The following is a 16,963-nucleotide window of genomic DNA, read 5'->3' on the forward strand; positions in this document are numbered from 1 at the left end:
TGGCTCATCTGATCAAGATCCCATTGTAATCCAAGGTAACCTTCGCTGACTACTACACCTTAAGCTCACGAGGTTGGAAGCTAAAAGGCAGGATATGCGGAGTAGTAATCTCAGGATTGCTACCAGTGTCACAGGATACTGAAGCTAGGAACAGATATTGAGTGCACTGAACTCATGGCTTCAGAGCTGGTGTAGGAGGGAGGGCTAAAGGTAGATCATTGGAACATCTTCTGAGGAAGGTGGGACCTGTACAAGGAGGTCAGGTTGCATCTGAACTGGAGAGGCATCAATATCCTGGATAGGAGGTTAACTACGGATCTTTGGAAACTAGTGTGGCATGGGTATGGGAACCAGAGCTACTGATCAGAGGATGGGCTAGCAGGCAGATACAGCATGCAGAGAGTCTACGAGGAAGGGTAGACAGTTGAGTGAGTAAAGTTGCAGTCAGTGTGATGGGTTAAAGTATGTCTATTTTAACGCAAGAAATATCAGGAATAAGGGTGATGAAATTAGAGCATGAATCAGTACTTGGAGCTATGCTGTTGTGGCCATTACGGAGACTTGGATATCACAGGGACAGGAATGGTTGTTGAATTTCCTGGGGTTTAGATGTTTCAAAAGGAATAGGGAGGGAGGTAAAAGAGGTGGGGGAGTGGCATTACTAATCAGGGATAGTATCACAGCTGCAGAAAGGGAGGTCATTGAGGAGGATTTGCCTACTGAGTGATTATGGGTAGAAGTCAGAAACAGGAAAGGAGCAGTCACTTTATTGCGGGTATTCCACAGACGACCCCCCCCCCCACTCCAATAGCTACAGAGACACAGAGGAGCAGATTGGGAGACAGATTTTGGAAAGGTGCAGAAGTACCAGGGATGTTGTCATGGGTTGTCATTATTGCAAATAGTTTGGATAGAGCATATTTTGTTAAGTGTGTCCAGGAAGAATTCCTGACTCAATATGTAGAAAGGCCGATTAGAGCGGAGGCCATATTGGATTTGGTGCTTGGCAATGAATGAGATCAGGTGTCAGATCTCTCGGTAAGAAAGTATTTTGGTGATAGTGATCACAACGCTTTGGTCTTTACTATAGTCATAGATAGGGTTAGGAGCAGATGGTATGGGAAAGTATTTAATTGGGGCAAGGGGAATTACAGGAACTGTGGAGCAAAAATTGAGAACAGACATTCTCAGGGAAACGCATGACAGAAATGTGGAGGTTGTTTAGGGAGCACTTGCTGAGAGTGCTGGATAGGCTTGTCCCACTGAGGCAAGGAAGGGATGGTAGGGTGAAGGAACCTTGAAAGACAAGAGATGTGGAATATTTTGTCAAGACATAAAAAGAAGCCTACTTGAGTTTGAGGAAGCAAGGATCATACAGGGCTCTAGAGGGTTACAAGGTAGCCAGGAAGGAACTGATAAATGAACTTAGGAGGGCTAGAAGGGGGCATGAGAAAGCCTTGGCAGATGGGAATAAGGAAAACTCCAAGGCATTCTACACTGACGTGAGAAACAAGAGGATGGCCAAAGTGAGGGTAGCACTGATCAGGGACTGGGCCTCTTCTGCCCTCTGGGGCAGAGCATTCCACACAGCTACCACTCTCTGGGTGAAGACGTTTCTCCTCATCTCTGTCCTAAATGGTCTACCCCGTATTTTTAAGCTGTGTCCTCTGGTTCAGCACTCACCCATCAGAGGAAACATGTTTCCTGCCTTCAGAGTGTCCAATCCTTTAATAATCTTATATGTCTCAATCAGATCCCCTCTCAGACTTCGAAACTCAAGGGTATACAAGCCCAGTAGCTCCAGTCTTTCAGCGTAAGGTTGTCCCGCCATTCCAGGAATTGACCTCGTGAACCTACGCAGCACTCCTTCAATAGCCGGAATGTCTTTCCTCAAATTTGGAGACCAGAACTGCACACAGTACTCAAGATGTGGTCTCACCAGGGCCCTGTACAGCTGCAGAAGAACCTCTTTGCTTCTATAGTTAATCCCTCTTGTTATGAAGGCCAGCATGCTATTAGCCTTCTCCACTACCTGCTGTATCTGCATGCTTACCTTCATTGACTGGTGCACAAGAACACCCAGATCTCTTTGTACTGACCCTTTACCTAAATTGATTCCATTTACGTAGTAATCTGCCTTCCTGTTCTTGCTACCAAAGTGGATAACCATACATTTATCCACTTTAAACTGCATCTGCCATACATCTGACCATTCACCTAACCTGTCCAGGTCACCTTGTAATCTCCTAACATCTTCCTCACATTTCACCCTGCCACCCAGCTTAGTATCATCAGCAAATTTGCTAATGTTATTACTAATACATTCTTCTATATCATTAACATATATTGTAAAAGGTTGTGGTCCCAGCACTGATCCCTGTGGTACCCCACTGGTCACTGCCTGCCATTCCGAAATGGAGCCGTTTATCACTACTCTTTGTTTCCTATAAGTCAACCAACTTTCAATCCAAGTTAGTACTTTGCCCCCAATATCATGCACCCTAATTTTGCTCACTAACCTCCTATGTGGGACTTTATCAAAAGCTTTCTGCAAGTTCAGGTACACTACATCTACTGGATCTCCCTCGTCCATCTTCAGTTAGTAAGTTTGTTGATGATACAAAGGTTGGTGGAGTAGTGGATAGTATGGAGGGCTGAAGTTGTTGCAATGGGACTGACAGGATGCAGAACTGGGCTGAGAAGCGGCATATGGAATCCAACCTGGAAAAGTGTGAAGTCATTCATTTTGAAAGGTGAAATTTGAATGCAGACTACAGAGTTAAAGGCAGGATTCTTGGCATGTGAAGGAACAGAGGGATCACAGTTAGAACTAGATAGTCATAGAGGTGTACAGCATGGAAACAGACCCTTCAATCCAACTTGTCCATGCCAACCAGATATGCTAAATTAATCTCGTCCCATTTGTGAGCATTAGGCCCATATCCCTCTAAACCCTTCCTATTCATGTACCTATCTAAATGCCTTTTAAATGTTGAAATTGTACCAGCCTCCACTATTTCCTCTGGCAGCTCATTCCATACACACACCACTCTCTGCATGAAAAAGTTGCCCCTTAGGTCCCTTTTAAATCTTACCCCTCTCTCCCTAAACCTATGCCCACTAGTTCTGGATTCCCCCATGCCAGGAAAAAGACCTTGTCTATTTAACCTATCCATGCCCCTCATGATTTTATATAACCTCTATAATGTCACCCCTCAGCTCCATCGCTCCAGGGATGAAGCCCCAGCCTATTCAGCCTCTCCCTAAAGCTCAAATCTTCCAACCCTGGCAACATCCTTATAAATTATTTCTGAACCCTTTCAAGTTTCATTAATAAAAAAAACAGTGGAAAGTAATGTTATACAGTCATCGGATTGCATAATCTACAGGTATATGTAGATAGGAATGATCCAGCATCAAATTGCTATTTCAAAATTTGCAGATCCACCATTCGCAAGGCACCAACCAGAAGTGTGATAGAATAAATTTGCATATTAAAATAGAGTCACTGAAGAAAACGTAGAAAGGATCTACAAAGATGATATCAAAACTAAAGTAGTGAAACCAAGCTGCACAAACTGGACTCTTTCCTCTAAAATTGTCTGAGAGCTTTAAAATTATGAAAAGGATAAAGGCTAATACAGAGAAGGCATTTCCCAATGGAGTCAAAAAACGGGGTCTATAAATAATGCAGTCATTTATGAACTGAGTAATGAATTCAGAAGAACATAGTACCCTGGACAGAGATTGGTATGTTGAGTTGTAGGTGGGGTAAATAAGATGCCTTTAAAGGAATGGTAGACCAGTACAAGATGGAGAAAGGAATTTCAAAAATTCAGAGTTTGAGAGGAGGCTCCAGTGGAAGATGAACACAACTTTGCTCTTTCTATGCTGTGAATTCCAGCTGATCCAATATAATTGTCTCATCTTCTGTTTTCCCCAAATTCCTCACGCTGCATACAATTCCCAGACTGTATGAAATTCACCCTGAGTGGATTATAAAACAATTCTCCACTTCCAGGGATATACCTCACCACCTGATGTTTTTCCTGACAGCATATGCTCAGGAGGATCTTCAGCTTCCCATAAGTTAGATATATTCATACTTGATGCCTTGCCAACATTTTGAGTCTAAAATGTATTTCTTGTTGCAGTGTGTGACCAGTAGTTTAAATACATTCTTACTCAGCGTATGACTGTGGTACAGCTGCAAATGTCATTGGTTCCTGAGATATTTACTTAACAATTAGTTCTTAGCTCTTTGCAATTAAAATAAAAATATTACAAAGGAACTATATGCATTCTAAAAGCCTCCATTCCACCTGTAATGAAAACTTTTTTTCATTAATTTTAACTATCATTGCCTTTTTAATTTGTTTATGGTATATAGGTGTCACTGGCTAGAATTTTCCTAATTTCCCAAGGAAAGATTAAATTAGATTCCCTACAGTGTGAAAACAGGCCCTTCAGCCCAACAAGTCCATAAGACATAGGAGCGGAAGTAAGGCCATTCGGCCCATCGAGTCCACTCCGCCATTCAATCATGGCTGATGGGCATTTCAACACCACTTACCCGCATTCTCCCCATAGCCCTTAATTCCTTGTGACATCAAGAATTTATCAATTTCTGCCTTAAAGACATTTAGCGTCCCAGCCTCCACTGCACTCTGTGGCAATGAATTCCACAGGCCCACCACTCTCTGGCTGAAGAAATGTCTCCGCATTTCTGTTCTGAATTTACCCCCTCTAATTCTAAGGCTGTGTCCACGGGTCCTAGTCTCCTCGCCTAACGGAAACAATTTCCTAGCGTCCACCCTCTCCAAGCCATGTATTATCTTGTAAGTTTCTATTAGATCTCCCCTTAATCTTCTGAACTCCAATGAATACAATCCCAGGATCCTCAGCCGTTCCTCATATGTTAGACTTACCATTTCAGGGATCATCCGTGTGAATCTCTGCTGGACACGCTCCAATGCCAGTATGTACTTCCTGAGGTGTGGGGACCAAAACTGGACACAGTACTCCAAATGGGGCCTAACCAGAGCTTTATAAAGTCTCAGTAGCACAACAGTGCTTTTATATTCCAACCCTCTTGAGATAATTGACAATGTTGCATTTGCTTTCTTAATCATGGACTCAACCTGCATGTTTACCTTTAGAGAATCCTCAACTAGCACTCCCAGATCCCTCTGTACTTTGGCTTTCCGAATTTTCTCACCGTTTAGAAAGTAGTCCACACCAACCCTGCGAAGAGTAACCCACCCAGACCTATTTCCCTCTGACTAATGCACCTAACATTACAGGCAATTTAGCATGTCCAATTCACCTGACCTGCACATCTTTGAACTGTGGGAGGAAATCCACGCAGACACAGGGAGAATGTGCATATTCCACACAGTCACCCGAGGCTGATATCAAAGGTGGGACCCTGGTGTTGTGATGCAACAGTGCTAACCACTGAGCCACCATGCTGGTGCTGGTGAGCAATCTTCCTGAACAGCTGTATTCCTTGCGGTGGAGGAACATCTATGCTGTTCTGAAGGAGGGAGTGCCAGGATTATGATCCAGCAACAGTGAAGGAAAAGGAATAAAATTCCAAGTCGGGATAGTATGTAACTTGGAGGAAAACATGCAGGTAGCGAGGTTCCTATCCACCTATTACCCTTTCCCCTTTCAGGGGGTAAAGGTTGTAGGGTTGGAAGGTGCTGTTGGTGCCTTGGTGAGTTGCTGCAGTGCATCTTCTGTTCGTACACATTACTGCCACTGTGTCAGTAGTGGATGGGGTGCTAATCAAGTGTATTATTTCAGCCTGGATATGTGGAATTTCTTGATTATTGTTTTGGCTGCATTCATCCAAACAAGTGGATGGTATTTTATGACACCTCTGATCTCAACCTTGCAGAGATGGACAGGCACTGGGTAGACATGAGGTGAGTTACTCACCACATTCTACCCTCGGACTGGCTCTCATAGATGCAGTCATTTGACAGCTGGTACACTTCACTGGTTCATCAATGATAACCTCTACAATGTTGATAATGCAGGATTCAACAATAATAATGCTATTGAATGTGAAGAGATGTTGAATAAATTTTCTATTATTTGAAATGATGGCATTAGTGTTACTTCCCACTTATCAGCCTATGCTTAGACCTATATTCTGGTCTTGCTACATATTGGCAGGACATCTTCAGTGTCTAAAGAATCATGAATGGTGCTGAATATAATGCGGTCATCAGCGAACAACTAGACATTTGATCTTCTATTGAAGGACGGGTCATTGATGCAGCAACCAAAGGTGGTTGGGCAGTAGGACACTGTGCTGAAGAATAGATGCAGTGATATCCTCAGTCCCAGATGATTGACTTCCAATAGTCATAACCTTCTTCCTTTGGATATTCCAGCAAGCAGATTCCCACTGACTTCAGTTTTGTTTGGACACATTGACGCCATGCTTGGTAAAATGCTGCCTTGATGTCAAAGGCAGCCACTCTGACCTTGCTTCTGGACTTTAGCTCTTACATTATATCAGCTACTCATAAATGTTGGATTTCCTCATTTGTCTAAACCTGATTGAACCAGTTATCCTAGCCTGGAGCTACATGTTCAGGCTCGTTTATCATGCCGATCATATTCTTAACTTTTAATCAGATCTCATTTTTATTGTAATTGATAATTAACTAGTTTTAACTTGCAGGTCCTTTATCGTCATGTGATATTTTTTGAAAATGCCACTCCTATCATGATCTGTTTCCGTGTGAACTCCTGCTTCTCTTAGTTATTATTACCAGAACCAGTTCCTATATCCATGGCATTTCTTTATCCTGTATATTGTCATAGTTAAATGACATAAATTCCATGTAATCTTAGTATTCCAACTCATCTGTAATTAACTTTACCAGTCTTGTGATTAATTGCAACAAGGCAAGTAGCTTTTGTTTGTGTTCTTACTGAAGTAGCCTGTTTTGTGTCACAGGATAATTCAGTTTATCCCCCTCACTAGTTCTCTGCTTTCAATGTTACTCTGTATGATAATTAGCAAATGATGAAGTTTGCCTGTGCCAGCATGTTTTTTTTTACATACTATCCTGGAAGGAACTCTCCAGAAACAACCACCTGATGAAGGAGCTGTGCTCCAAAAGTTAGTGCTTCCAAATAAACCTGTTGGACTACAACCTGGTATTGTGTCATATTTAACTTTGTCCACCCCAAGTCCAACATTGGCACCTCCGAGTTCTAATGTTCTGTCTTTGTAAAAAATCATTGTTTTTTGCCTATGATGAACAATACAATGGGAAGTTTGCTAATTATGCAATAAAAATTATATTTGTGTGCAAATTTTCTGACCATCATGCCACCCTTACATTTATAGTCATGATTAATTGTAGTCAAACTGATTCCATACTCTTTCCTCAACACTAAATAATCTATTTGAAAATCTGCTCCACTATTTAAGGAAGAGAATGTAAGCCAATTGTGTGTTGATAGAAATTGCCCCAACTACAGAAAATACCTTGGCACTGAGTGAGCATGTATGAAACCTATAGCATGAGAAAATAACCTTAGCTATCACAGTTGTAAAGAAGAGAAGGACTATCATTTCATCATCGTAAACTCTCAACTGCAGCTTGACGACCAGAATAAAAGATGATCTTCCACATTAAATTTGATTTTACCTCTACTTCCATTTACTTAGACACTATTCTATGTTAAGACCTTGCGGACATTTTAGCAAGAAAATAACACTGATACATTACACTGTATTTCTGCAATGTATTATTCAACTTGGCTTTCACTTCATGTGATTCCATTCTCTTCTGCCTCAGACCCAGGAATTTAAAAGACACTCTCCACACTTACAAACATTTGGTGAGTGGTAAATAATGAAATGGATAGCCTTAGACTACAAAAGCATACAAACGGGCTGGTCAGATAGGCTGATCAGTGACAAATAGAATTCAGTTTGGAAAATGCACTTGGTTGCAGTTTGGTGAAGTAATGCACTTGGTCAGCACAAACAAGGCAAGAGAATATGTGATTCATGGTAGGACACTTGAAAGTACCAAGGATCAGCGATACCTTAGTATGCATGTACACCAGTCATTTAAGGTATCAGGAAAGTTGGCCAAAATAGTTAAGGCAGCATTTGGTAAGCTTGCCTTTATTCATGGAGGTATAGAGTTTAAGAGCAGGGGGTTAACCCTGGCACTGTATAAAACATTGATTAGGTCACAGCCAGAGTATTATGTGTAGTTCTGGAATCAACATTATAAGAGGGATATAATAGAGAGGGTTTAGAGCAGATTTACCAGGATGTTACAAAGGATGGAGAGTTTCAGTTATGAAGAGACTGTGGACAGACTGGGATTGATTTCTTTCAAGCAGAGGAGATTGAGAGAATGTAAGAAATAGAAGCAGGAGTAGGCCATTTGGCCCAATGAAACTGTTCCACCATTTATAGAATCATACAGTGAGAAAACAGGCCCTTTGGCCCAACAAGTCCACACCAACCCTCTGAAGAGTAACCCACCCAGACACATTCCCCTGCCCTATTACTCTATATTTACCCACGACTGGTACACCTAACCTTCACACCCCTGAACATTATGGGCAATTTAGCATGGCCAATTCACCTAACCTGAACATCTTTGGACTGTGGGAGGAATCTGGAGCACCCGGACGGAACCCAGGCAGACACAGGGAGAATGTGCAAACTCCACACAGACGTGCACGCGAGGCTGAAATCAAGGCCGGGACCCTGGCACTGTGAGGCAGTGGTGCTAACCACTGAGCCACTGTACCACTCCTTACAATGCAATCATGGCTGACCTTTTATTGGGCTCAGCTCCACTTACCTGCCCGTTCAGCATAACCCTTAATTCCTTTACTGTTCAAAAATCTATCTTTGCCTTAAAAACATTCATTGAGGTAGCCTCAACTGCTCTACTGGTCAAGGAGTTCCACAGATTGACAACTCTTTGCATGAAGAAGTTCCTCCTCAACTCAGTCCTAAATCTGCTCCCCCTTATTGTGAGGCTATGCTTCCAAATTCTAGTTTCACCCGCCAGTGGAAACAACCTCCCTGCTTCTATCTTATCTATTCCCTTCATAATTTTATATGTTTTTATCAGATCCCCTCATTCTTCTAACTCGAATGAGTATAGTCTCAGTCGACTCAATCTCTTCTCATAAGCCAATCATCTCAATTCCAGAATTAACCTGGTGAACCTCCTCTGTAACGCCTCGTGTGTTAGTACATCCTTTCTTAAGTAAGGAGACAAAATTGTACACAGTACTCCAGGTTTGGCCTCACCAGCACCTTATCCAGCTGCAGCATAAGGTCTGTGTTTTTAAATTCCATCCCTTTTGTGATGAAAGAAACCATTTGCCTTCTTAATTACCTGCTGTACCTGCATACCAACTTTTTGTGATTCATGCACAAGGTCACCCAGATCCCTCTGCACAGCAGCACACTGCAAGTTTTCAGCATTTACATAATAGTCCATTTCATTTTTATTCCTACCAAAATAGATGACTTCACATTTACCAATATTGTACTCCATCTGCCCGACCCTTGTCCACTCAGTTAACCTGTCTATATCCCTCTGCAGACTTTCGGTGTCCTCTGCACACTTTGTTCTACCACTCATTTTAGTGTCATCTGTGAACTTTGACAGCCAACACTTGGTCCACAGCTTTAAACATCTATGTAAATTGCAAACAATTGTGGTCCCAACACTGATCCCTGAGGGACATCACACACCACTAATGGGCAAACAGGGAGATGATTGAGTTGTATAAAATTGAGGGGCATAAACAGGGTAGACAGGAAGAAATCTTTCCCCTTAGTGAAGGGATCAATGATCAAGGGACATAGATTTAAGGCAAGGTATAGAGGAATTCGAGGAAATGTGAAGAAAGTCATTTTCACCCAGAGGGTGGTGGGAATTTGGAACTCACTGCTTGTAAGGGTAGTAGACACAGAACCCTTACGACATTTAAGAAATATTTCGATGTGCACATACAAAGCCAGGCATTGAAGCCTATCAATGAAGTGCTGGAAAATGGGATTAGGGTAATTGTCTGGTTGTTTTTGACTGGCGTGAACACGATAGGCCGAAGGGCCTTTTTCTGTGCTGTCGATCTCATGATTCTATGGCTCTAATTTATTATGAGTCAAGCAATAGATCCTGCTAGTAAATCGTTAAAATGAAAATAATTACACATTGAAGTATTACGCTGGTATGTTTCCCATCAAAACATGGCAAAACCTAATCTTTTTTGTCTAAGCATCAGTTCATTAAAATTAATCAGTTCAAAGTGACTCAAGTCTAAAACTAGGATGACAATATGACAAATTTTGAAAAGAAGCTTTTCTTGTTTTTATTTTCTTTTCCCTTCACTCCATAACACACAAACATAATACAATTGTCATTAATGACTTGAAAACTGTTGCCCTAAAATGTACACTGTACTCCTTTCCATATTTTGCTATTCACTTTCGCTCCTTTAGCTCTCTGCAAAGTAAATTTAGAAAAAGCAAAGTAATTCAAATAGTAGTTTGAATTTCTAAATTATTTATTTATTTGAACATTTCTATACCCATTTTCTTAAGAAATTATTAATGACAGACTCTGCCCAGGCTAATGGCAGTAAACAATGTTTTTTGATTAGAATTTTCTTTTGCCAGCAATAGACATAACTCTTCCAAGCATGTAATATTTACCAAAAAAAATGACATTACCTTCCCATTTATTTGCTTAAAACTGACTACAATCATTTTGATAAGAATCAAGCACATCTATCTAAAACTGAACTAAAGTTTTGAATGTGTGAGTCTCAATGGTCAGTCAGTGCCTATGGTTTCTTGTCTGTTGCAGAGCTGTTCAGCAAATCCTTTGTCCTCCCATGATGAATCAGTACAAATTCTTAAAGCACTGTGGGAGAAGACACAGCTGAAGGGCACACACAGCTTTGAAACAGCGATGATTCAGGCAATTAATTATAAAAAGGTGAATATGAATTTATAATATGTTATGATTTCAGATTTTAAAATAATAGTTATATGTTTTTACATTTTAAAATGTAACTAAAACATAGAAGTTTGTTTAATTCTGAATTCTTCCTAATAGCTCGAATGCTACAGAATTGGACACATAGTCAATGATACTCCGCCATATCATTAACTCGGTTGGCTGGACAGCTAGTTTGGGATGTAGAGTGATATCCACACCGTGGGTTCAATTCCCACCCAGGCTGAGGTTATCATGAAGAATTCTCCTTCCTAACCTCTCCTTTCTCTTGAAATGTGATGACCCTCAGGTTAAATGACCAGCAGTCTTCTCTGCCTAATGAGAGAGCAGCCCTATGGTCCTCTGAGACTCTAGCGACTTTACAGTTGCCTTTTTACTCTGCCACCCCATTCTCTATTGTCAGCTTTGGAATTAAAACATTTGGTATGGTTTACATAATTGTCAATATAGAAACCAGGAAATTCTTTGGGTGTTCTACCAATTGGTTGGCATGATGTTTGCAGGATTTCTGCCAGTTTTCCATCAAATTTGGAGAATGGTTGAAAGATCCCTCGTCGAGAGATCCTGCAGTAATCTTCAAGAAAGATGAATTTTCATAAACAGAAAATTACTGCAAAACGTTTGAACATCCCCCAATTTCCTCAGTATAAATTTTTATGTGAAAGAGTACCTTAAATTCCAAAAATTATTCATTTTCTTTCTGAGCAGGGAATTTGTTCTGAATTTGAGCAGACTGAACTTGTTGGGATTGACATGGACAGGGACCAGTTAAGCAAAAACAAATAATTCATATTGTTCTCCAGCTTGGGTTAATCACTTGGGAAAAATAAACCAAAGCCCTCAACTCTGATCCACCACTGTTTAACTGTGAGGTAAAATTGAAGAATTTGGCTGTATTGGCAATACCTATTCAGGAGGAAATGCAAATTGCAAGGAGGACACAGATTCTGCAAGGAGATATGGACAGGTTAAGTGAGTAGGCAGCATGATGGCAGAGGGAGTGTAATGGAGGAAAGTGTGAGGTAACTCACATTGGTGAGAAGACTAGAAGAGCAGAATATCTGCAAAAGGTGTGAAGCCTATGAATGTTAACGTTCAGAGAGACCTGGATGTGCTCATGTAAGGCTGTCAATGTTAGCATGCGGCATCACAGCAAACAATTGGGAACCACAGGTTGTTTTGGCCTTTACTGTAGAGAATTGGGGAAGTTCAGTTTGAATTGTAGAGATTTAGGTATACCTGGAATACCGTGTGCAGTTTTAGTCTCCAAGTTTAAGGAAGAATATAATTGTATTGGAGGCAGTACAGCAAAGGTTCATCAAATTAGTCAAGAAAAATGAGAGAGTTGATTAATAGAGTCATAGAGGTGTACAGCACGGACACAGACCTTTCGGTTCAACTCATCCATGCCGACCAGCTATCCCAACCCAATCTAGTCCCACCTGCCAGCACCCAGCAGTGTTGAAGAACTGTGTAAATTGAGGCTTTAGTCTCTGGAATTTGGAAGAATGATAGGTTATTTCATTGAAACATAGAAAATTCCGATAGGGCTCGACAGTGTTACCATTGAGAGGTTGTTTCTGCTGCTAATGAATGTAAAACATTGGGCACAGTCTTAGGGAAGGAGATGATCATTTAGGATTAATATGAGGAGTAATTTCTTCGCACAGTTGTGAGTGTTTGGAATTCTCATCCTATAATGTTGTGAATGCTCCATTGTTAATATGTTTAAAGCTGTGTTAGTCCAATGTGCAGTTTCTCAGAATCAAGGGATATGGGGAACAGAATGAAAACAGGAGCTGAAGCCCAAGATCAGCCATCAGAGCACTGAATGACAGAGCAGGCTCAAAGGATATTCCTGCTCCTAATTCTTGTGCTCTTAGCTCCCGTGCCAAAGCCCTCAATTCTTCTCAAAACTGATATATGAGGCGATTGAAGTGTTAAAAATGATACAAAGTATAATTCTGATTTTCTACAATAAGACCATAAGAAATAGGAACAGAATTAGGCCACATGGCTCCATGAGCCTGCTCTGCCATTCAATAGGATCATGGTTGATCCAATATTTCAGTGACCATTGATTCCCTAACTGATCAAGAAACGATCTTCCACAGCCTTAAATATACATGAGGATTCTGCCCCCACAGCTCTGTAGTAAACGATTCCAAAGTCTCTCAACCGTCTGAGTGAAGAAATTCCTCATCATCTCATTCTTAAACTTGCACCTCTTTATTCTGATGCTAGGCCATCTGTTCCCAGACTATCGTGTGAGGCAAAACATACTCTCAACATTTGCCCTCTTAAGAATTCTTTCGTTTCAATGAGATCATATCTCAATCTTCTAAACTCCAGTGAATAGAATGTTTGGTCTTTGCTCAGAAGACAATCCCTCCAGATGGGGATGATCCTAATGAACCTTCTAATGAGAGTTAACATTTCAAGTCCCATATCCCTTCTTCAGAACTCTGAAGAAGAAGCTCCTTCTGAAGAAGGGTCCCTGGACTCAAAATGTTAATTCTCTTTTCTCTGCACAGATGTTACCAGACCTACTGAATTTCTCCAGTAATTTCTGTTTATGTTTGTTTCAGATCTCCAGCATCCACAGTTCTTTATTTACAGAAAAGTAACAAACACATTCAGCTTTATATTTTAATGGATTCAGTTATTGCCTAGCTGGCAGTTCCTCAAAGAATATTTATGTGCAACTATGATCTTGAATACTACTGGAGTAATTTGTGTTGTGAGTCTGCTCTATTTCTCTCGCTCATCATTGACATGCCTGGCTCTTCTCAGGATTATTTGTACTTTATGCTTCACCAACTGACTCACTCCAGATAAGTGAAACAAGACGTTTGATTTCCATAACTGGCCATGATTTAGATCGTATTCGGTGACGTAATTCTTCTTAATTCCTGTAAGGCAAAGATGCTGACTATCAGCTCGATTAGTGATCCTGTTGGAATCCACCCTGTATCTATGCTTTGAAAACATATTATGGAGAACAGCAGATTTCCAGACAATTAAATGGTATCTTGTGAACCTTGCATGCAAATACAAATTCTCTATAGCTAGGCATCTGAAAGCCCCTTCTCCACTACCACGTTTCCTACGTTTGGTTCAATCTGTGTAATTTATTTTCCATTGTATGATGAACATCCCACTGCATGTTTGGTTTTAATCACATTGTTGTTCTTCTTTCTGCTAAAATCTTATGGATTGCACCAAATTTTTGACAAAAACATTTACAACTGAGCATAATGTTATGACTGTGATGGGAAGAGTGCACTGAATTTTCTAGTCATAACATTTCTCATCACATTATAAAATTAATTGTTTTACCCAGCTCTCGGATATGGGCAATCATATGCTTTCTATATATTAGACTTAAAATAAAAAGATCCATCAACCAGGTTTCTTTAATAAATAGCCAAATTCTTGATTTATTCTTAAAAAAACATATTCCACAAAGATGGAGGATTGGTTAACAAACAGTTTGGCAATATTAAATTTATAACCTGTTTCCTTTCCAAATATTTAATCCCCAGCTCGCCCCTCCACACGCACATGCACGCACACACACACGTGCAGACACACACACACACACGATTTATTTCTGCAGACAAAACCAGAAGTTGCTGGAGAAACTCAGCAGATCTGGCAGCATCTTTGGGGAGAAAACCAGAGTTAATATTTTGGGTCCATTGTTTCTTTATCAAATCTGTTTTGTTTTTGTTTCAGATCTCCAGTATTCACCGCTCATTGTTTATTTTATTTCTGTACAGATTCACTTAAATTACAAAACCTTTTAGTTGATAAGTTTTAATTCTCAAAAGCAAGAATGATAAGATTCAAGCTGTTTAGATGGCTGGTAGTTTGACATTCTGGTGCAAAAAATTCTTGCTGCTGAACAAATGCATTTGTATTCATTCAGGAAATATCAATAAACTCCAAGGTGAAGGAGCAAGTAGACCAGGCCTCCAGATACCACGCTAGGCCCACGGCAAGAACTGTTTTTCAGAACAGGAGAACTGAGCTGAGAAGATTCTTTCTCTCAGAAGGCTTCTTCCCAACTACTTGAAACCATATCAAAAGGAGAAACTAGATCCTTTGCGCCATAGACCAGGCAGAAGGTACCAGTTACAGAAAATTATCACAACACATGCGACTACTAAAAAATGCCTTTTTTTCAATATCCTTTCGGTAACCTCTTTCAGACAAAACACTGATTCAAGTATCTGCAATCTTTCAAACTCAAGTCCACAAAAATTCTTAAATATGAAGCTGCCTTAACAATATGAAATTACAAAATAAGAGCAGGAGGAGGGTACGAGGCACCTGGAATCTGCTCTAATCTTTTATGTCAACTGCAATTTCCCAGCTGATCCCTATATCCCTTAATGTCCATAGACAGAACGGTAGTGGGGAAGACATTTGAATTTGTTATTAAGTTTATGATAACAGATTAGATTTGGTAGTATTGACGCAGTTTTCTGAAGGGAAAGCTGCTCAGGCTTTTTGAGGATGTAACTGACAGATAAATGATGAAAAACCAATGTATGTAATATATTTGGATTTTCAAAGTCATTAGAAAAGATTAAAGTTCATGAGATTGGAGATAATAGATGAGCATGAATTGAATATTGATTTGTAGATTTAAAAACAGTAGGAATAAAGGGGTAATTTTGTGGATTGAGAACCTCATTAAAATTGTGGCCACTCTTTCCCTGAGAATCTTTTTCTATAAAGAAAATTATATATAATTTTACATAAGAAAACAGGTTTAATTAAAGTTTCCTACCGATGCTTCAATAAATTATTTTGGAAAACTGTCCCAGTGCATTGTAAGTTGCTTTTGCAGTTTGGTTCTCCCAATCTATATTCTGTTTCACGGCCCGCACAATTATGGCATTATGCATGTTACATGCTCCTTTAATTGATATATGTTTTGTTCCAAACAATAAATACTGTTAAAGTCTGTAAACTCTTCCATCAGTTATTTCTTAGCTCTACTTAGACTAAATTTCCATCTTTATCTTCTAAGGGATTATCCTTTCTCATGAGAAACAGTAATTCAGGAAAATATTAATAGTTAAACGGACTGCTGCAAGTTAATTAAAGAAAGCCAGCAGGCATTTCTGAATAGGAAATCTAGTTTAAAGTAGAAACATAGAAACATAGAAGATAGGAGCTGGAGGAAGCCATTTGACCCTTTAAGCCTGCTCCACCATTCATCACAATCATGATTGATCATCCAACTCAATAACCTAATCCTGCTTTTTCCCATAACCTTTAATCCCACTCGCACCAAGTGCTATATCTAGCTGTCTCTTGAATATATTCAATGCTTTGGCATCAACTACTTCCTGTGGTAATGAATTCCACAGGCTCATCACTCTTTGGGTGAAGAATTGTCTCCTCATCTCCATCCTGAATGGTCTACCCCGAATCCTCAGACTGTGACCCCGGTTCTGGTCACACCCATCATCGGGAATATCCTCCTGGCATCTAACCTGTCTAGTCCTGTTAGAATTTTATAAGTTTCTATGAGATTCCCCCGATTCATCCAAACTCCAGCGAAAATAATCCTAACCTAGTCGATCACTCCTCATACGTGAGTCTTGCCAACCTTGGAGGAGAAAGTGAGGTCTGCAGATGCTGGAGATCAAAGTTGAAACTTTATTGCTGGAACAGCACAGCATGTCAGGCAGCATCCAGGGAGTCGGTTTAAAGTACAACCGACTCCCACAGCTACCTGGATTACACCTCCTCCCATCCTGCCCCCTGTAAAAACGCCATCCCATTCTCCCAATTCCTTCGTCTCCGCCGCATCTGCTCCCAGGAGGACCAGTTCAAAATACGTACAACACAGATGGCCTCCTTCTTCAAGGACCGCAATTTCCCCCCCGACGTGGTCGACGGCGCCCTCCACC

At 40.5% G+C, this 16,963-nt stretch overlaps 1 protein-coding gene across 1 annotated transcript in view; it reads left to right on the plus strand.

Moving 5' to 3' along the window:
* The window catches only part of veph1 (ventricular zone expressed PH domain-containing 1), a 250,025-nt gene that overhangs the window by 185,005 nt on the left and 48,057 nt on the right, over window positions 1–16,963 (plus strand). Inside the window, exon 14 of the mRNA XM_043703007.1 lies at window positions 10,881–11,012. Within this exon, the coding sequence (XP_043558942.1) occupies window positions 10,881–11,012 (132 nt within the window). The remainder of the gene's footprint in view (window positions 1–10,880; window positions 11,013–16,963) is intronic.

The sequence above is a fragment of the Chiloscyllium plagiosum genome, chromosome 13, assembly GCF_004010195.1.
Source record: "Chiloscyllium plagiosum isolate BGI_BamShark_2017 chromosome 13, ASM401019v2, whole genome shotgun sequence".
Classification (NCBI taxonomy): domain Eukaryota; kingdom Metazoa; phylum Chordata; class Chondrichthyes; order Orectolobiformes; family Hemiscylliidae; genus Chiloscyllium; species Chiloscyllium plagiosum.